The 22,629-nt window shown below is 32.4% G+C and overlaps 2 protein-coding genes across 3 annotated transcripts; one reads left to right on the forward strand and one right to left on the reverse strand.

The window, feature by feature from the left end:
- Positions 1 to 2,960: 2,960 nt before the first annotated feature.
- Positions 2,961 to 10,346, reverse strand: LOC121212695 (uncharacterized). 2 transcript variants are annotated; one of them, XM_041085964.1, is made up of 14 exons: positions 10,192 to 10,346; positions 9,457 to 9,555; positions 9,170 to 9,297; positions 8,923 to 9,076; positions 8,726 to 8,835; positions 8,412 to 8,495; positions 8,267 to 8,315; positions 8,066 to 8,157; positions 7,266 to 7,398; positions 6,914 to 6,996; positions 5,317 to 6,839; positions 4,848 to 4,955; positions 4,023 to 4,762; positions 2,961 to 3,542 (listed from the first exon to the last, which is right to left on the reverse strand). In XM_041085964.1, the coding sequence occupies exons 2-13, from the start codon at positions 9,547 to 9,549 to the stop codon at positions 4,200 to 4,202; spliced, it is 3,120 nt and encodes a 1,039-aa protein (XP_040941898.1). In that variant the 5' UTR covers positions 9,550 to 9,555; positions 10,192 to 10,346; the 3' UTR covers positions 2,961 to 3,542; positions 4,023 to 4,199. The 2 variants fall into 2 exon arrangements, with proteins under 2 accessions (XP_040941898.1, XP_040941899.1); XM_041085965.1 differs by having other exon boundaries at positions 2,961 to 3,564.
- A 4,819-nt stretch (positions 10,347 to 15,165) lies between these two features.
- Positions 15,166 to 18,702, forward strand: LOC121212696 (L-ascorbate peroxidase 2, cytosolic). Its single transcript, XM_041085966.1, has 10 exons — positions 15,166 to 15,318; positions 15,405 to 15,534; positions 15,633 to 15,807; positions 15,924 to 15,989; positions 16,961 to 17,009; positions 17,197 to 17,282; positions 17,391 to 17,470; positions 17,856 to 17,958; positions 18,181 to 18,239; positions 18,418 to 18,702. The coding sequence occupies exons 2-10, from the start codon at positions 15,407 to 15,409 to the stop codon at positions 18,431 to 18,433; spliced, it is 762 nt and encodes a 253-aa protein (XP_040941900.1). The 5' UTR covers positions 15,166 to 15,318; positions 15,405 to 15,406; the 3' UTR covers positions 18,434 to 18,702.
- The last annotated feature ends 3,927 nt before the right edge of the window (positions 18,703 to 22,629 follow it).

The following is a 22,629-nucleotide window of genomic DNA, read 5'->3' on the forward strand; positions in this document are numbered from 1 at the left end:
TAACATAATATTCCGATCTAATTTAAAATTTTTATATCTATTTTTACCAAAATAGAATATTATTTTAGTGATAGAGAAAATATTAATTTAAAATTTTATTATGATATGTTTCAAACTAATATTATATATAAAAGTATTTTGATAATTATTTCGGGACAAGACAGTTTTTTTCTTCAAGAAATTGGTCCGATGCAACTAATTGAATAATTAAACCTGGTTTGGAACCTGATAAAAAATCCCCTATCAAATATAAATATTTAAATAAAATTAGATTATTGTATTCTCGAGATATGAGTAAAGAAATTTATGTAATAAGTTTATAAAAATATTGGTGTGAGTATTCGGTACACTAGTAGTGTATTTTTTTTTATTCCACAGACAGTTTTAAAAATTAATATGTTTTCTTTTTGAAAAATATTTATTTTAAAATATTTATCATATCTTTATAAGACACTTGTCAACCCTGTGACTCTATTTTATTTTATTTATGCTTTACTTTTCTTTTATATATATATTATGCTAAATATTAATATTAATATAAATATAAATATTTTATTTTAAAATATTTTACTATACCAAATAATTTCCTAAAAATTTGATATAAAACCCAAATATGCATTTGGTTGAAATTGTAAAGTATGAGAGTAAATATATACTTTTAATATTGCTTGAAGGAGTCAATGAAAAGTGCTATTTTTTTTTTCATCTTGGACCAGAAATAGAAGTCTTGAAAAGGAGAATAAAATATTGAAGTAAAATGCAATATATATATATATATAAAGGAAAAGTAAAGCATAATCATATTAATATTAATGAGAAAGTTTCTTCTGTAATTAAATATAGTATAATTGGATAGTGTAAATGATAAATTTGGGTGTATGAAGTTAGCTTACTGATTCGGGTTTTAGTTTGTCTGTATTTTCAGTCTGTTTGTTGTTTTAATGTCTTTTTTTATTAATAGATTTCGTTTTTTTCCTAAAAGAAGAACATTAATATTAATAAATAGGTGCATATAAAAGGTTAAATTAGAGGGAAATTACGTATTTAAATGTGCTAGAATATGTATTACTTTTATTATTGTAATAGCAACAATATTAATTGAGTTAAAACTCAATCAATATATAATAATATATTTAAATCATTACAAATAAAATTAATCACTATAAATCACAAAACTAACCTAACATAGATAAAAAAAAATACATTGAATAAAGCTTACATATGACAAGATTTAAACTAGAATACTATCTATAAAAGTACTATAGAGTTCTATATATTAGGAGTCAAATTATATTTTGTCCCTTCTAGTAAAAAAATAAGTAATTTAATCATTGTACGTTAGATGAAATAGCAAATTGATCATTTTTCTTAAAAAATTCATCAATTTTGTACTATTAAAAATTGGTTAGACCGACGGAGTAATCAGACAGTGAGGCATGACGTACCATGTGTACATCATATTGATATATAAGGATCAATTTTTAATAAAATGACTGATTTCTCTTTAATCTAACGTACAACAACTAATTTACTCATTTTCGAGTAAAAAATACAAAATATAATCTTCCCTTATTCAACGCTTAAATCAATTCACCAAAAAATGATCAACAAATGCTAACTTTAAATTCTAACACTGAAAAGACACCAAAATCCCCTATAGCAAAAAGTTCATAATGAAAAGTCAACTCAGTGAGTCGAACGATCCATCTGACTTGTATTCTTTAGGAGTTCCGAGTTGTGGTGTTGTTGAGCTTGAACTAAGGCCACCACCATTTTCTCTCCTCGTCTTCTTCATCCTAGAATCCATGGACAAAATTTTCATAGAATATTTAAAGAAGCCTTTGATTATATTGATCTTAATTTGGCCTCTTTTTGGTGGCAAACTTTGTTGGGTCATCTTTGAAGAAACAGGGGAAAAACAGAGGAAACAAGTTTATCGTAATGAAAAAAAAAAAAAAGGGATTTTGATTTTGTTTTGGGTTTTTTATTTAGTTTTGTGAAGATAAAAATTTTAAAAAAATGAAGTGGGCATTGATTCAAAATAATTAAGGAAACAAAAGGGGTTTAAAGATGAGGATTCTGAAGAGGAAAAAAAACAGAGGGTAAATTTCGATAAGGAATGGAGAGAGTGGGTGGAATATATAGTGATGGAAGTGTTGAATACAATTACGTCGGTCATTCATTTGCTTCCTCAGTAAGATACAATGGAAAAAATAAAATATATATATATGAATTATTGAGGAGGACAGTAATTTTGTTCACAGAAAATTTTGTCAAGTTCCACGTTGCTATACCTCATAAATTGGGAAAAGAGAGTACATCTCAATAGAGTTTAAATCTCAGTTATTTAGATTCAAAATACTGGGCTAACCCGTGGTTTCTCGGCTTAATCTTTTAACAATTGATTTAATGTGAAATAAAAATAATTAAAGGTGTTCATGGATTAAATTAAGACTTGTTTGATTGTTTAAAAAATAATAAAATTTTATTTAAAATTAATTATAAATTATATATATATTTAATATATACATATTCGTTTTACAGTTCATATTTAAAGTTTATAATTCTAAATTCTAAAGTTCATATTTAAAGTTTATAGTTCTAAAGTTTACTTGTGTTGTGTGAGCCTTCCATGGTCCATGAAACCATTTACATGAGGACCATAGGTTGTCACATGTTTAATATATAAAAATATATTAAAAAGATGGGTTTGATTCGCAAGTTGTTTTAATTGAGTATTATAGTGTTTGTTATAAGGTTCAATCGATAGTTTGACGACTTATATGAGCTTCAACTCAACTCAATAATTTTCTGAATATACTCGGAAGAGCCGAAAATAACATCTCTTTGATGACAGCCAATGATAAAAAAAGTTAATAGATATACAAACAAATATTCTTTATAAGTATATATTCAAACTACAAAATAACATCAAAATGTAAACGAATGAAAAAACCCACTATAATAACCGCATAAATTTGCATTTCCAACAATTGTAAAAACAAAAGCACAAATATGCCTTACAAAAATGTTCACACTTCACAATTGGGGGGTTGAAATGTTTGTACAAGAGATCCAGGATTTCTATTATTTTATTATTATACTATACCATAAAAAAAACATGACATCATCTTAGACCTGGCTAGTATAATAATCCGAAAAGTGAACACTATTATTACTTCCCTTCAAAAGTAGCTCTTCTTGTACTTTGCATAACGAAACACTACCAAACAAAAAATGTAGTTTTAGAGGCTTTAACGGGGGCCAGCTCAGACACCACAGTAAATCCATCTCTGAAACACAAACAATATGCTAATTCTATATACACCATCAATCAAATTCATTGGTTCTAGAACAAAAAAAGTAAAACTGGGTTCCAGTCGGAGCATGAGCAACCACCATATTTTTACTTTCGGGGTGTGTATTGATCAGCATAGGGGGAGAACCAACCTGGCAGTTAGTTGATAAGATTGTATACCGCAGGCACTCTGCGGTGCAATCAAATTATATCAAGCAATAGCCGTTGCAGAAGCTCAGTTCGCCTGCAAAAATATTCAAGGAAACCTGGACCTATATTAACACATGATATAAACAGTTCAAACATTCAAAACATGCATGCGTAAGGTAAGAGTACCATGAATACCCCTATATTAGAAATCAAATTACATTTTGCCCTCTTTACTAAATATACGAGCAAATTAGGCTATGTATGCTACATTAAAGAGTAAACTAATCTTTTTTGTTAAAATATTGCTAGCGTGATTGACAAAATAACTAAATAGTTCCATATAACGTGCCTCGTGTACCTCATTCTGCCATATAGGGACCAATTTTTACCAGTAAAAATTAATGGAATTTTTAACAGAAGTATCAGTTTACTTTTTAATCCAATGTATAATGCCTAATTTGCTATTTTTTTTTTACTAAGGGGGCCAAATGCAACTTGACTCCCAATACAAGGGCCTCTATGATACTTTTTCCGCATAAGGAAATATCTACAACTATTTCTAGTTCAATGTTACCTGCTCCTTTGCAGTCACCGTTTATTCACCTAAGTTGTTGGGAGTTTTTGATTCTTCATGAGGCTGCTAAAGGGGACCACTTACAAGTCAACATATGCTATCCTCAACATGAGGCCAATATTGCATGAAGTTGCTCTTTTAGCAAAGCATTGTCAAAAAAGAGTATTCTGACAACAATTAAATCCCGAATGTTCTGTTATACAGATCACCCATCCTGTACTTTGAATCTTCATAACCAGAATAAAACTTGTTAAATCCCAATCTCTCGTTTCTGAGGAGCTCAGCGATGGCAGCACTGTTTCCACCTTGGACCTCATTCCATCCATCCCAATGAAGACCATTTGACATATGTGAATTCCTCGACTGTTGGAGAGGCAACTGTGCATATGGGGATATATTGTTCACTTGTGATTGAGCCATTAGCCTAGAAGAAAGTCCATAAGAGTCATTAAGTGAAGAAAAGCTATCCCCGACGTCGTGTCTTAGGTTCTGATGAGGAGAAAGAGATCTCTGCATCAGTAGCTGAACTCTGGCTTCATTTTCGTAGGGACTTAACTGTGGAGGAAAATTTGATCTAATATCTAAGCCTGAATTGTTGAGCCCTCCTTGATGTCTACCCTTACCAACTGCCAAAATTGCTGGATCCATAAATTCTACATCCTCGGCACCACCAAAACCACCACTAACTGGAGCCAGATACGAATTTCGTAACAGGGATGAAGAGTCCGTCAAGTGATTTCCTGAAAAAGAAAAAATCGGTTGGCATCAATTTGCAGGCAATGAAACACCTAAAGAGTGCAAGCCAAAAATTAAAAGGGAACCTACCGGGTGTGTCAAAACTGTGGTCTACTCTCTCATGAGAAGAAAAGCCTGGAGGTGGAGCCCTGCTAGGAACAGAGAATCCAGGTGGGGCTGACACTTGAGCTCTTGAAACTGCCATTAACCGTTGAAAAAAGGATCAGTATAAACTTAATCGACAAAAAACTTCAACAAAATGCTAAGTACAGACAGAAAAGTTGAACCAAGTCGATTGGGGGTACTTTGAAGTCATAAAAAACAAATTTCGGATGAAGATGAAGAAAAAACTGTTCATACAAAATAATAAAACATAGAAAACACATCAATTTATAACAAACTAATTTATCTTCAATGATGTTAAAGATGGCATAATGAGCATGCTTCTTGCGTGATTAGAATTGCAAGAAACCAGATACCACTTAACATTCTGACAGCAAGTGTAATACGTAGCAGCATTGAACTATGAGAGGAGCAGAGTAAATTCCTAGAAACTCACCAGAAAGCTTATTAGAAGAGAAAAGTGAAGGACTGCCAGTAAACTTCTCATATTCATCAAAACTACTTGGAGAAAACCCATTAGAAATTCCAAATGCATTCAGATCGAGATCCCTGCTTTCAGCAAAATCTTGGCTAGAAATGTGGTTCTGTGGCATTTGCCTAAAAACACTAAATGAGGACTCAACACCAAAAGGATGATAACTAGAATCTTCCTGTCTTGCAAATAAGAATCTGGACTGACTGCTATTCAGAGCCTTCCCTGAGCTAGATAATTTGAGAGAATTGGGCTGCTGCTGGTCAGTGTCACCCAACAGTTTAGCCAAGTTCTGAGGTGAAGGAAGGGACTCATCCCATGTATCAAAATCTAATGACAATATGTTTGAAATTATGCTGTTCTCTCCTGTATCTTTGGAAGTGTTGCTCTCAGCATTACCAAGGAATCTTCCCATCTGTTTCCCTTTCTCTTGATTTGAAACCAGAAGGTTGCCTTCAGTGGTAATACCAGAACCAATACTACTACTTATGTACTTCTGAGGGTATCCATTTGATAAAGATGAAACACTTGATCCATGAAGATGTAAACTAGCACTAACTTGATTATCTACAAAGAAAGCATCCGCATTCGAACTAACAGCACCACAAGCATCGCCATTTTGGAAAGAATGGGACCTAGAAAGATTTGATAAATGCAGTGAAATTGGTGAATTAGGCATATAATTTGAACGGCTAATAACTTCTGGATCCTTGAGTCTTTGATTATCAAAAGACAATATGTCTTCCTCAATTTCAGAACTTGAACTTGCCACTGCTTGAGTTTGAGTAACAATTCTCCAATCAGACTGCTCTTTCGAAACAGACACCCTATCAGGAGATGTTGCAGATCTCCCAGGGGATGTGGAACTTAAAGGTTCCCGGTAGTGCTCAGTACAACATTGTTGTAACCCCTGACTGCTAGAAGAACTGTTTGATCCATGATCGGAAGCTGAACTGCTAGGTCTAACTACATTTAAATGTCCATTCGCGACATTCCTATCTGAGGTCAAGGATGCAACATCAGAGCACAAGCTCTGTATCTCCCCATCAGTAGAGGACATACTCCTTCCTTTCTCACTGGAGGAAGTAAAAGACTTCCCACCATGGTCAAAGATGGAGCTTGTAACAGTTGATAGTGTATAAGTGCTCGGGTCATTATAACTGGATGCTGGAGGACAAGATATCTGGCTGCTTAATGCTTTAGAAGTAGGAACTCCATCAGGTGAAGAAGGTTCCTCTGGAGCAGTAGTTCGAGAATCTGAAACAGTATTTTGCTCTAAAGAATCAGGTTTACCCTTCAAATACATAACATCAATCTCCTCAGACGGGTTCTTTTTAGCATCATCATGTAATGCAAAAGGCCGATTTGTGCTCATTACTGCAGATAGAAATGGTAACGTGCTGCTAACTGTATCAGATTTTTGCTTAGAAGGTCCATTTGAACATGTTAAACTGGCCGATTGTGGCTGATTTAAAGCACGCATTCCCCTGCCAGAACATTCAGACTTTTAGCACCACAAAAAAAAAGTGACAAAGTGTAAGAGAACACCAAAAAGACATACCATGAAGCTCCAGCAGGAAGACCAACAGATCTACCAGTGCTTCCATTTGAGGTAGAATCTTTTTGACTGCTCAATACCATATTCTGTACCATATACAAAATCACAACCTAAGTCAGGCGCAGAAGCCAAGCATACATGTTGCTTTAACCCATACCCATACCCATACCCATCTCCACCCACCCTACTGTTTGAAAAAATTATTCTTTCAATCACCCAAGATAAAAACATTCGCACTACTAACACGTGGAGAAGAAGTGCTAGCAAGTAGAGCACAATTTAGCAATTTTCCTAAATTAATAGGTAATAATATAACTAGCTGTTTTTGTTTGGGAATAGAATGACATCAACTTACATTAGGAGCATTTTTAGAAATGGGTTTTGCTGTAGAAGCAGAACTGTTGGGGCAATAATCATCCACCGGGGGAGGTAACATAGTCCCAGCACGCCGTTGCATATTGTTTGTTGGACCAGTTATTTGTTGAACCCTACTCATTTAAACAACTTAGTTTTTTTATTCAACCAAGAGAAGAAAAAACGAAAAAGCTCAAGGAGAACACGGAAAGCATGCTAAGAATTGGAATGTTGCAATAAAAAGTTAAAAGTAGATTCAACAGATCCAAATTTTAATTTGAAACTCAGATTTAGATAGAAAGGATTGTAGTAGTTGACCCATTTTTATAGAGTGAAAAAAAGAGAGAACCATTAAAATCACAAAAGAAATGTTGAGAATCCAGGAAACAGCAATGAAAAGAAAGATAGTCCTTTTGAAACGTTATCTCAATAATGAGATAATCCAAGAGACAAAAAAATAAAAGGTCCCAAAAAGCCCTTTGCAGGAGTAAGCTTTCCAGTAATTAACGGCATTCTACCTTCATTTACTACTTGCATATGAGATAGATAGCACTCTTTGGAATGGGCAGGCTACTATATCACTATATATTCATATGACGGCTCTAATTAGCCTTTCTAACAAAAGAACAATGTGTTATAGCTGATGCATACATGCATTTATTTGAAATAGAAAGCATCTTCAAATTGGTTTCCTTTATCTCACAAATGTTACATGCAAGCTCAACAGAAATGAACTAAATAAAGAAAATAAAAGAAAGAGATGACAGCTATAACGGAGTAGCTAACTCAAAATGAATATACCTTGTGTATGCTGATATAATCTCATCTTTTGTGAAACTATCCTCTTGAGAACCAATCTCGTGCAAATATAGACAATCAGGATTGCTGCAAGGCTGAAAACCAACCCAAAATTATTCAATTACATTTGATATATTAGTTTCTAAATAATAAATAGAATTTTCAACTCAAAGAAAAATGAACAGAAAACACTTCTAAATATACCATATTTCTCAGCCATGCATGACAATACTTTGTTGTACCAAAGCATGCCCTGAAATATATATTCCAAATATTTGAGATGATAACCAAGAACAGCTATGCATCCAACCATTAACAAAAGAAAAACTCCAGAAGAAAGTTCCCATACTTTAATGGTTTGCCATCCAAGACAAACACATGTACAGATTGGATACAACGAACAGCTTCCTCCTCTTTTGAGTAAGTAATATATCTGTAAACAATGAAAACAAATGTAAGTTGAAAATGAAAAATACTAATAACAGATAACCATCAAAAAGGCAGGAAGACAAAAAATTTTAATATAATAAATAGATTTTCTTCCTTTCTGAAGAAATCTAAATATATGAAATAAAATGCTTCTACTAAAGATTTAGCAAGCAAAATAATAATGTCTTAACATTTGAAAAACTATAACCTAATACAAGATATTTCTGCACTTACACACTACATGTATTGTTTGGAAATTGCTGGATGGTACCAGCAGCAGTCCTAGACATGGATACTTTTAGAACTTTACCATATTGACCAAAATATTCTCGGCGTTGGAGAAGCTGCAAAAAAGGTATACTGGTTTAGTCTTCATAAAAGCATAACAGTTAGATAGAAATGCACACACAATGGATAGAATGAGAGTGTACGTCTTCATCTGCCAGATTAAGCGGTAGCCCAACTATGTAAACAAGATTCCTTTGGATGACTCGCACATTGCTCAGTTGCTTCCTTCCTTCAGATGATTTAGTCTTTGCCTTTTGTGACTTCGTTTTTCTCCCCGAATTAATTTCAGCAACCAACCTGCTCAAATAGAGGGAAAAAACCTATTTGTATGAGACAGGAAAAGCAAACATTTCAATACTTTTACAAGAATAAGATGTGTGGGAGCTTGACCTCTCACAGTTAGCTGCCATCCCTACAATTTTTTCTTTATCATAAGCGCTACGACACGCTGGGCACCTCCCCTCAGTCTTATCCTTCTCAGCCATATCCATTATATGATGCCAACACCAAACACATATCTGCCACGAAGATCAATAGAGATTAGACCAATGATGGACATTAAATCTCCACCTTTTTCCCACATTCTCACTTTTTGTTTTATTTTTTATTTCTTGTTCGTGATTTGAATTGCCAAACAAATGTAAGAAAGAAAATGAAAAGAGTAAACTGCTTCAGACCTCGTAACCACATTTGCAAGGCTTGAGCTGCTGATCGGTCAAATCCATCTCCTCTGCGCAAAGGGGGCAGGTCCTTTCTCCTGCGTCACTCATGATTTCCTGAACCCCCAAAACAAATAAACAATCACATAACCAAAAAATAATAATAATAGTAAAGCAATACTTTAAGAGACGGCATCAGTGAAACCTCAATTAAAATACCAAAGTAATTAATACTTTTTTTCTTCTTCACATTCCATTTTATCATTACATTACTATTACAATGATCGAAACCCTAAAAAATACCAATCTAAATACACAAAAAACAGTACCAAAATCAAAATCTCAACCTTCATTCAGGTAAACCGCAAATCAAACACTAGAAATCCTCATTTCCTACTTTAAAAATATAAACCTTTTCAAGAAAACAAAAATACAATCATAAAAATATATCTCGATCGGTTAGTAAATCAATCAATACAGTGAATCCACCTAATCAAATATTCCAACAAAATCAACAATCGAAATTCCCAATCCAATACCCAATCAATAATTACCTATATGGAATACAACATAATCAATAAAAAATAAACAGACAAACAAAAAAAGATCAATCGAGACTTTGCAAAATTCAGAATGAGGAACATAAATCAGGGATCTTAAAGAAGAAGAACAAGGAAAAAAAAAGAACATCGAATGGCGTAATTGGAAATTTAGGGTTTGAGATTAAGATATAGTGATACAGAGATAACTTACAGTTAAAAGGTTGAGGGATCGAAAAGATGACGATTCTGTGAAGATGAGATTGAACGATGAACAACAATAACAAAAGACGAAACACGACAAGGAAATGCGAAATGAAAAAAAATATTAAAAGAAAAGGAGAGCCTTTAAAAAGAGGGGGTTCTTTTTGGTTCTTCGGATGATGGCTTTTTTGGCTACTTACAACTGTCTTTTGGGTTAATTTAATCGCGAGTCCTTAAATTATGACCTATATTTTAAATTAGTCTAAAATTCAAATATTTAATTGGGTCTTTGAAGTGTTATCATTATATCAAGTTACCTATTTGCTTAGATGTTAAATATTAGCTAATGGCTTGCTGATTGAGTCTTAACTCAATTGGTATGAGTATTATTATCAATGCAGGATGATGTGGGTTCAAGTACGTTAAAATACATTATCTTTTTATCTATAGGTTGGGGAGAGGCTATGTATATTTCTAGAAATTGTGTGAAAAAACCTATAATGAATTCTTTTAAAAAAAAGAAGTTAGTGGCTTTGGTCATCTCAAAAATGATAGATTCATTATTTATCCCCTTAAATTTTACGAAATTTCATGTTAATATGATAATAAATTTGTATTTTGACCTCTTCCAATAATTTATAATTTATCCTTGGTCCTCTAAAGAAATTTTTTGATTTCGTCCCTGACTCAAATCTCATGTGGAGTATATTTAAAACACGTATATTAAATTGTCAATATACGTACCTACTAAAAAGAAAATGCAATTAGAGTAAGGAGGCCTTGGCACCCCATTTTGTTTTTTAATTTCTCATTTGGCCATTCAATTTTTTTAATAATTTGATTAGGCCTTCAAAAATTTTGGAAATTTTTATTAGGACCATCAAATTTTTTAAATTTATAATTAAATCTCTTACAAATTTTAAAAATCTCATTAACCCCGCAATTTTTGAAATTTGAATTAAAACTTGAAATTAAAAAAAAATAGTAAGCCTAAAAAATTTAATGGCAAGACCCACCGCTAGTATCTATAACATAAATAACTTAATCTAATATGTTAGAAAAAGAAATAATCACACTATAATTTATTAACACTATATTGTTTAGTATATCAGATCCAAGCTATACATATGGTATGTAGACATTTATAATATAATTTGATTGATATAATTTTGATACCTTTTATTTGTATGATTTAGGTATCTTTCATGTTTGTTTTACAGTTTATAAAGATTAATCCTTTCAAGATTCATTGCTTCCCCTAATAATGTCATCTCCAGGTTTTGAATCTGAGTTCTCTCACCAAGAGTGTAATGTGCCTAACATTTGTTGGGATCAATTAAAATATTTTTGAAGTTTAAGGATCAAATTATAATTCAAGCGATAGTTTTGGGACGTTGGTTCAATTAAACTTTTTTTTCCTTTCAATTCGGATTAGCATGGGTCCCTCTCTTGGAACGGGGTTTGGTCGTGATTTTTCCGATGTGCGCCGCGTGGGTATAAATTCCAATGGATGGTTCGGATTAATCCTAAGACATCCCTTTGGAAACCACTGGATCGTAGTCCACGGCCCACCATGACATTTGCTGGTATTGCCGCAAGTGGGACCCACTTAGAGGAAATTTTACTTTATTATTTAAAAAAATATATCAAAAAAAATTTATTAATTTTTCAATTTTAATGTTTTAAGCATTATAAATAGTATTAAAATTCGAGAAGTTCTTGATTATTGGCCACATTTCATTTTCTATGTGTTGTGATGACACTCGTTGATTTGCAAGCATCAACGCATTAAAAATTTTAATTAATTAAGCAATGGCTAATATACTAAGTAGGCCCATCAAAATTTTGTCACTTTATTAAATAATCCCTCATATTTTTATAATCCTCAACTAAATCCTTAAACTTTAATTTGTCCCCAAATAAAACACCAAAAATATTTGAATACAACAATATTCCATGGGAAATAAAAACTAAATTAGAAACAAATCAAATCATCGGGCTTATTTGGGTGAAAAAAAAAGTGTAGGGGCTTGTTTTACATGGTAAATGACTTGAAGGACTCGTTTAATAGTTTAGACTTTAGCAAATTATATCAAAGTCAGTATTAAAACGTTGATAAAACATCTATACTTCCCCACCCATTGATTTGTTGGACCATCACATGGCTTTGTATGGTTTACAAAAAATAAATATTGTGTTGGCTTGTTTCGTTGAAAATAATTTTCGGAAAATAAATTTTGAAAAATGACTTACTTTTCTGGTGACTGGATGAATATGTATAAAATATTTTTTATTGAAAATATTTTATAAAAACTATTTTCAATGATCATGCATATATTTGAGATTTTCTTATCTTTTCATTATTTAATTGATTTTTTTATCGATAAATCTATATTTTACATTGTTCTTTGTAAAACAAACACGACATAAATATTTTTGTTATAAAACATTACAAATTCTTTTTAACAATCGAAATTTATTTTATAATAAAAAATAATTTGTAATAATTAATGTCATTATAAACTTAATAATAAATAATACTTAATTAAAACTTAATTTAAATTACACATATTACATATATGAGAGTATATAATGACATATTAGAATTGTAAGGGATATGTGAAGCTAAACATTATTTAAACAAATACTCATATTTTTATATTAGGTTAAAATATGTCATAAGTTCTTTTACTATTGGTAAATTCAAAATTTAGCTCATGTACTTTTATTTTTGGATTAGTCATACTTTGTAGATATCAAAATTCAGATTCAATTGTTAACATTATTAAAAATGTTTTGTTAAATTCATATTCATTATGACGTCATATTTTAGTTACATGAATACCGAATATTTTTAATTTAAAAATGTGACATAGCAAAATTAACAAAAAAATTTAACAATTTTAACAATTGAACTTGATTTTCAAATCTTGAAAGTAGAGGGACTAAATTCTAAATTTGTGAATAGTAGTTAGACTTATGGCATATTTTAATCTTTTTACTACAAAATATTTATTATTAATATATTTATAATTGTAATAAATATTTATTATTAAAATATTAATATTGAATAATTTTTAATAATATATGAACAACATTATTTAAAATTATTATTTTTAAAATTTATTATTAAAATAAGATTGAAATATTAAATAATTTATAAAAATAATAAATTATACTAATAAATTATTATATGATTAAATATAGATATTTGAATATGTATGTTTAATAATATTGAAAATTATAATATTTTATATTAATATTTTATTAATTTTAAATAATTTTAAAAATAAAATAAAAAATTATTAATATAATAATATCAAGCTTGCTTTAATTTAATTTTTATATAAAAATAAAATCACCCATAAATAGAGCTGATCATGTGCTGGGCGGCCCGGCCCGGCCCGAAGGCCCGCCCGAAAAATGGGAGGGTTTGGGTAAAAATATAGGCCCGAAAAATGGGCTTGGGCAAAAAAAGGGGGCCCGTTTAGAAAACGGGCCGGGCCTCGGGTAAGAGTTTTTTGGCCCGGGCCTGGCCCGGCCCGGCCCGAATTATATATTAATATATATTTTTTATTTTATTTTTAATTATTTTAAATTTTTAATATAACTATTTTTTATTATATTATTAATTTGTGTATTGTTTTAAGAATTGTTTTAGTATTATTTTTATTTGTTTTAATATTTGTTTTTATGTTTTTAAATATATTTGATTTATTATATTTTTAAATTTTTTTATTTAATGAAATAAAAAAAATTAATATGGGCCGGGCCGGGCTCGGGCTTAGTAATTTTATTTCGGGCCGGGCTTGGGCAAAATTTTAGGCCCGTATTTCGGGCCAGGTAGGGCCCAGCCCTAGTAGACAGGCCTAAAAATTTGTATGGGCCCGGACTGAACCCGGCCCGGCCCATGATCACCTCTACCCATAAATGAGTTGTTTTTTGAAAAATGATTTATATTTTTTAAAAGGATAAATTATTTTACAGGAAAAATAACAAGATATTTATTTTCTATTAATCAAATTATTTTTTACTAAAAAAATAAAAAATTATTTTTTAAAAATTATTTTCAATGAAACAAAGTGAATCATAATATTGAAAAAATTACAAAACATAATATTTGATCACACTTCACCGGTCCAAAGGTCACTGTACATAAGCAATATATTTAATATTTAAGCTATAAATTGGTTAATTTTAATTTTACACTTTTAACATAAAATATTGATTTAAATCCACAATAGATTTAAAAACAAAAATTCAAGACACGAAATTTTTTAAAATTTTATTTTTATCGTTTCAACCAACCAAGCTTCATTAAATTTTTTTCCATAATATTTAGATTAACTTATTTTCAACCAAGCTTAATTTTTCGATATGCTATTATTGTATTTGATTTAAAATTATTAGACATAAATTTTATAATAAATTGCGTTGACGAGGTCATAATTTCTTTTAACGGATGAGGTAATTATTTCTATATTAAGACTTGAACTTTTTTTCTTTTTAAATTAATCGTTGAACTTAGTAATTTTTCGCATATCGAGGCATGAACTTGACATTTGTTTTATATTAAAGCTTAAACTTTAGGATTTTCAAAAAAATATCAAGGATTATGACAAAAAAAAGTTTAAGCCCAAATGTAGGAATAATTGTCAAGTTCGGGGTTTAACTTAATAAAAAAAATCAAATATTAATGTGAAAATAGTTGTCAAATTTATTTTATTTTATTTATTAAATCTCCTTTCCTTGTTAGAAGGGTAAACCTGTCATTTCAATATTCCAGACAAAATCACCTTTTTATTTTCTTAAAAAACCTTTTTCCAATTTTAGCGGGCAATCCCGCCTTTTTGGTAACATATCAAAACCTAATATCCGATTTTCTCCAATAAAAAAGATTGACTATGTTATTTTCCCCACCAAAAAAATAACAAATTTTAAACCGCCAATCATAGCCGTACATCATAAAATTTAAACCGAAATCAAAGCCGTCATTCCCAAAACAATAATCAAACGGCTAAAAACAGTTCACTATTGCTTATATATATTCCACCCCCTTTGTCACACTGCTATCGTGCTCAGCTCGTGTCAACTGGTTCATTTGCTTGCACGCTGCATTGCTTCATTTTAGAAAAAGGTTCATTTTCAAATCTGAATTTTGAATATGAATTGTGATTTTCGTTTTTGATTTTTTCTCCATTAATTTGAATGTGATATTCGTAGAAATGGAGGTTATGCCTAAAAGTTATCCGGTCGTGAGCGAGGATTACAAGAAAGCCATTGAAAAGGCGAGGAGGAAGCTCAGAGGTCTCATCGCTGAGAAGAATTGTGCTCCGATCATGCTCCGTTTAGCGTAAGCTTTTCTTTTTATCATCCGTCGTTTATTTTTGAAATGTTTCGGTTGTGAGATCGGCGATGTTGATTGATCGGATCGGCAATGGTTGTGGACAGGTGGCACTCAGCTGGAACTTTTGATTGGAAGACCAATACCGGAGGTCCTTTCGGTACCGTGAAGCATCCCGCTGAGCTTGCACACAAGGCTAACACCGGTCTCGATATTGCCATCAATCTTCTCGAGCCGATCAAAGAGCAGCTTCCTATCATCTCTTACGCTGACTTTTATCAGGTATTTAATTTGTAATTTTTTAAATCTAATGTGTATGTGTTTTCTTTCAGGTTTAAGCATTTCATGTTTGTTTTGAGCGGTTTTGACCCATTTTTATATTTTGGAGTCTCTTGTAGCTTGCCGGCGTCGTCGCTGTTGAGGTCACCGGTGGACCTGAAATTCCGTTCCATCCCGGAAGACCGGTCAGTCATGATTTCTACTTCGTCCTTGAATGAAAATTTAAGATACATTATTTGATTTTAATAGAAATTAGTGTATTGTTTTTTGCTTATAGAAATTTCTTCAATATTTAAAATTTAAATTAGTAATTCTGTTTAAAAATTTTAATTTGTTTATTATATGTGTATTACTATTTAAATTCAAATGCTAATTAAATAAATTATCTGTAGCCGCTGGTTATTTGAATTTTATAACATAAATAATTTATTTAAATAAAAATCTAAAAAAGTAAAGCTTATCATAGTGGATTTGGATATTTAATTTTATTATTTGTAAAAATAAAATAAATTCAAATAATAAATAGTCTATCATTAATATCCTTGTAAAAAATATTCAAAATATCCTATTATTTGTAAAATGGGTTTCAAATCTGTTATGAATAACAATTTGAATATTATCCGAATTGTATATTTGTATTTACATCAAAATGCAAGTTTACAAAGTTTTTTTCTCTATCTAAAATGGCTAAAGATATAATATAAGTAAATTTCATTTGAGTTATTGAAATGTAATGGATGTTTGTATTAAATTTGGTAAAAGTATTTCGGAGACCTTTAAATTAGGGGTGAGATTAAATTTTGTTCCTTTTATTAAAAAAATATACAAGTTAGTCATTGTACGCATAAAATAGTAAATCGATCATTTCTTTGAAAACTTTACCAATTTCTTTTAAATTTGGCAATGATGTTGTGTATCACATATACTTTTTGTTGATATATACTTTTATATTTTTTTGTATACTATTTATAGCACTTTTTTAACCCACAAATAAATAGAAAGACAATGCACATTTCAACGTATTTGAATTCACGTCCAAATAAAAGAAACAAAATTCAATTCAATTTCTAATATAAATACTTCGTACTTTTACCTATTAAATTTGTGTTCTGCCCTGTAATTGCTTACAATCTTTTCTTTTCCCTAATAAATGCAGGACAAGGAGGAAGTACCACCTGAGGGCCGTCTTCCTAGTACTGACAAGGGTCAGTGCATACCATCCGAGTGAAATGTCAAATATAAGCAACTGTGCAACACGGATTTGTTAATTTTCTTTTAAAATTTATTTTGAAATCAATATTTAAATATACATGGTGTATGATTTAAATAAAAGAAAGTTTGAAGTATTGTTTGTGATAATTTTGTTTTAATCTGTTGATGAAAATTTTGTAGGAGCGGATCATTTAAGGGAGGTCTTTATTAATCAAATGGGTTTTACCGATAAGGACATCGTTGCCCTTTCTGGTGCCCATACCCTGGTCTGTTTATAAATTCGAAATTCCCTTTGGTTTTCTTTAAGTTCGGGAGAATTGTTTGCCTCTTATCCATTTAAATATGGTATACATTTGCTTTGCTTTTTGATACAGGGAAGGTGCCATAAGGACCGGTCTGGATTTGAGGGAGCATGGACTACCAACCCACTTATCTTCGATAATTCTTATTTCAAGTGAGTTTTAACTTTTACGAGTTATAAATATTTAATTTGAATTGGTCATATAAAAGTATTGAAAAAAACAGTTGCAATATATGTATGTAGTATTCACACTTGAATTCAAGTAAATTATAATCTCTATAAAGAATTGTTTATAGTAAATCTTAAATAGTTTGTTTGTTTGTTAATTCTAGCTTAACCTAGTTTAAATTAAGTAAATTCAAATTACTTTTGTTGGGTTAAATTTTAAATTTGGATTATTATTATTTTTATTGGGTCAATTATGGTTTCTTATCTTTTCAAATTAAGGCTAATTTAATTGTAACTAAATCAAATTAATTACTAATTTTACAAATTGAATTAAGTTGATGCTAATTGGATAAGTACTTTTTTGTAATAGGGAGCTATTATCCGGAACGGGGGCAGATATTATGCAGCTGCCATCCGACAAAGTTCTCGTCTCTGACCCAGTGTTCCGTCCATTCGTTGAGAAATATGCTGCTGTACGTAAACTTTTTTTTCCCTTGCCAATTCAATGTTTATTTCTTTTTTAAAGTTATAATACATTCAATTATTACAACTAAAAAGTTGACACATTTTATGTAAGGTAGAAGTGGACTTGAGATCTCAAAGATTTGGGCGTTTCAACTCTATTGTTATCATTAAGTCAAGACACAAGTTTTCAATGTTGTTTAATTTTGGCCATTTGTTTCATCAATTGGCAGGATGAGGATGAATTCTTTGCTGATTACGCTAATGCTCACTTAAGGCTCTCTGAGCTAGGGTAATAATCCTTCCATTCAACCCTATTTCAATTATCTTTTATCATTAAAATACTCATATTCGACACATATTCTAAGTATTTAATAACCGAATTCAAGTGACAAAAATTCACCTTTGATTTCAATCTGTAACTTTAAAATGTAGTGATGGAAGTATTTTTTTTATATTGGTCTTTGCAGATTTGCTGATGACTAAACAAAAGCAGTTTGGTTCACAGAGTAGGAACGAGAGCAACCAACATTTGCCTCCCAAAAATACATTCGTTTTTTTTTTTAAATATAAATTCTCGAACGAAACATAATTGCTAGGCAGTTGTTGCTCGAATAGCCTCTAGGATGGTTTTCATGGTGTTTTCTTTTTGGTAATAATAAAAAAAAGTGTTCGGAATGATTTCCGATGAGAGTAAGCTTTTTCTTTCTTTATTTTTTTTTATCTTAGATAAATAACATGTAATTTCTTCAAAATGCATTTTTTAAAAAAAAGTTTATTGTTAATGATTTGATTATTGGTTTAATAATACTATGAATTATGTTAGTTTTTAATAATTTTTTTTAATAAATGAATCAATTTACTTTTTAATTTAATGTATAAAGATTAATTTATTTATTTTTTTAAGTAAAATCTAATTTGATTTTTAATACAAGTACTTTCATAGTAATTTATCATACTAATTAAAATATGAGTTCATTGTCAAATTCCTCAACAAGGAAGATTACTCTAATGTTATCAAGAACGGTCCCCGGTTTGTTGGAGGCCAATTCCTGATAGTGAAAACCGAACTTCCGTGCCTCGACGGCTACTTTATCCTCAGTGGCGGTTTGGCTAAGCTTCTCCGACAGATTAGTCGTAGCATTTGTCCACTTCTTCGTATTCGATTGTCACAGGTTAGAAGGGGAAAGAGGACTTTATGCCAGATTTTGTGTCCAGTTAGATATGGAGAAGCCATTGCCAAAGTCCATTACTGTCGACTGTTTTCATCAGTCCATTTGCTACGAGGGCATCAGCCAACTTTGTTCCCATTGTGGGCGTCTTGATCATTCATGTTGGGCATGTCCTACAAATATTGCTAAAAATCTCCATCGATCAGCCATCTCCTTCTCCCGGCTCTGGTTACTCCATCGGCTTCTCCAGAGGAGTATGGTTCAACGAAAGAAGCCGCCCAAAAAGCAAACATCCCCACCAGCGGCTGCCGCCTCTGCTAAAGCTGTTGAAAAGTTGCCTTTCTCGAGAGCAGAGGTATGCTTTTTCAAAGGAGACTTCTGCAAATAAATTGTGGGTGGCACTTGAAGAAAAAATTTTGAAGAAAAACAGTCAAAATGGTGGGAGGTGCAATTGGCACCGAAAGAAGAAAGTAAAAAGTGGTTGGCAAGTTGAGTTTAAAGTTGAATGGTATAATTGCAATTTTGGTCCCTAATTTTTTAGGCCATTTGCAAGTTAGTCCCTGAACCTCAACTATAAATAGGCCTAACCATTTCTCATTTCAACCATCCCAACCAATATTTCTCTCTTAGTTTTCTCTTTTCTCCCATTTGAGAATTCTTAAGGAATTTTATTTGTTTGTAATACTTTGGAGATAGTAAAGTTATCATCTGGTGTTAGTGCCCGAGGACGTAGGTATAATTTACCGAACCTCGTTAAATCTCTTGTGTTCTTTCTTGTCCTATTTTTCTTTCAATATTTGAGGGTATAATAGTAGTATTTAATTGTGCTATTAAATTACTATAGAAGGGATATTCTGTCTAAGGAAAGACTTGGTATTTAAGAGATCCATGTGATCCACCTCTCTTCCCTGGGAATTGAACTTTGTGTGATTTTTTAGTACAATAATTTACACGCTTCCGACCCTATTGGAACAACAAGTGGTATCAAGAGCCGAAGGTTAATCGTAGTATGCTCTGTGGTTGCAGTTTAAACTGATCTTCCACATCAGAAAAGATTTCCTTAGGTATATTGAAAGATTATGGAGAAAACGGTCGGTGTAGGAGCCTCAACATCGTCCATGTGGACAAGACCGACAATTGCAAATGCAAGATTGGCCGTGGAGATCTTTGATGGCACGGGCCATTTTGGTATGTGGCAAAGTAAGGTTCTAGATGCCCTTTTTCAACAGGGTCTAGACATTGCCATTGATGAAGAGAAACCAGATGATGTACAGGAGAAAGATTGGAAGGCGATCAATCGGTTGGCATGTGGCACAATTTGATCATGCCTTTCTCGAGAGCAGAGGTATGCTTTTTCAAAGGAGACTTCTGCAAATAAGTTGTGGGTGGCACTTGAAGAAAATTTTTTGAAGAAAAATAGTCAAAATAAGCTCCACTTGAAGAAAAGACTGTTTCGCTTCACATACGTCCCAAGTACCACAATGAATGATCACATCACCAAATTTAATCAGTTAGTCACTGATTTGCTGAATATGGATGAGACATTCAAAGATGAAGATTTGGCTTTGATGCTGTTGGGGTCACTTCCTGAGGAGTTTGAGTTCCTAGAAACTACTCTACTTCATGGCAGGAGTGATATATCTCTGAGCGAAGTCTGTGCGGCCTTATACAGTTATGAACAGAGAAAGAAGGACAAACAGAAAAACTCAATCAGAGATACAGAAGCTTTAGTAGTCCGAGGTCGTTCATACACTCGGAAGAAAACTCAAAAGGGGAGATCAAAGTCAAAGTCCAGACTCGGGAAAGATGAATGTGCTTTTTGTCATGAGAAAGGCCACTGGAAGAAAAATTGTCCAAAGCTGAAGAATAAGGGAAAAGCTGCTGTAGATGCTTGTGTTGCTAAGCATGATACTAGTGACTCTGAACTATCACTGGTTGCATCATCATCGTCGTTCCATTCAGATGAGTGGATATTGGATTCGGGTTGTACCTATCATATGTCCCCTAACCGGGAGTGGTTCTCTGATTTAGTAGAACTAAATAGATGAGTTGTTTATATGGGCAATGACAATGCCTGTAAAACTGTTGGGATAGGTTCAATCCAATTAAAGAATCAAGATGGATCAACCAGAGTTCTGACTGATGTTCGGTACGTGCCCAGTTTGAAGAAAAATCTCATCTCATTGGGAGCCTTGGAATCCAATGGTTCAGTTGTTACTATGAGAGATGGGATTTTGAAAGTGACATCTGGCGCACTTGTGATATTGAAGGGCATCAGGAAAAATAACTTGTATTACTACCAAGGTAGTACAGTTATTGGAGCAGTCGCTGCAGCTTCCGGTAACAAACACTTGGACTCAATGCAGTTGTGGCATATGAAGTTGGGACATGCCAGCGAAAAATCCTTGCAAATTCTGGCAAAGCAAGGATTGTTGAAAGGTGCAAAGGCTTGCAAATTAAAATTTTGTGAGCACTGTGTTCTGGGAAAGCAAAAGAGAGTGAAATTCGGCACTGCTATCCATAATACAAAAGGTATTTTGGAATATATTCACTCAGATGTGTGGGGGCCTTCCAAAACACCTTCGTTGGGAGGAAAACACTACTTTGTTACTTTTGTTGATGACTTTTCCAGAAGAGTTTGGGTGTATACCATGAAAACTAAAGATGAAGTGCTTGGAGTTTTTCTTAAATGGAAAACTATGATCGAAAACCAGACTGGCAAGAAAATCAAGCGGCTTAGGACGGACAATGGAGGGGAATATAAAAGTGATCCGTTCTTCGATGTGTGCCAAGAGTATGGTATTGTTCGACACTTCACAGTTAGGGATACACCACAGCAGAATGGATTGGCAGAGCGTATGAATCGAACATTGCTGGAGAAAGTTCGATGTATGTTGTCCAATGCTGGGTTGGGCAAGCAATTTTGGGCTGAGGCTGTGACATACGCTGGCCATCTTGTTAATCGTTTGCCATCATCTGCATTAGAAAGAAAAACTCCTATGGAGGTATGGTCTGGAAAACCGGCTACAGATTATGATTTCTTACATGTGTTTGGATCCATTGCATATTACCATGTGAAGGAGTCAAAGTTAGATCCGAGGGCAAAGAAAGCTCTCTTTATGGGAATCACTTCTGGAGTGAAGGGATTTCGTCTTTGGTGCTTAAGCACAAAGAAAATGATCTGTAGCAGAGATGTTATCTTTGATGAATCTGCCACATTGAAAAAGGTAGCAGATAAAGATATTCAGACGAGCAATACTCCACAGCAGGTGGAGTGTACTCCAAAACAGGTGGAGTTTGAGCAGATGGGGATTTGCCCAGTTAATAAGTCTAATTCTCCAGCCACAATGGAGGAATTAGAGGTTGAAGAGGTTCTGACCCAAGAACCACTAAGTACACCAGAACCAATTGCAGTTGCAAGGCCACGGAGAGAAATTCGTAAACCTGCTCGATTTACTGATATGGTGGCCTACGCCCTTCCCGTTGTTGATGATATTCCTATCACTTATC

Source organism: Gossypium hirsutum, chromosome A13 (genome assembly GCF_007990345.1).
Source record: "Gossypium hirsutum isolate 1008001.06 chromosome A13, Gossypium_hirsutum_v2.1, whole genome shotgun sequence".
Lineage (NCBI taxonomy): Eukaryota > Viridiplantae > Streptophyta > Magnoliopsida > Malvales > Malvaceae > Gossypium > Gossypium hirsutum.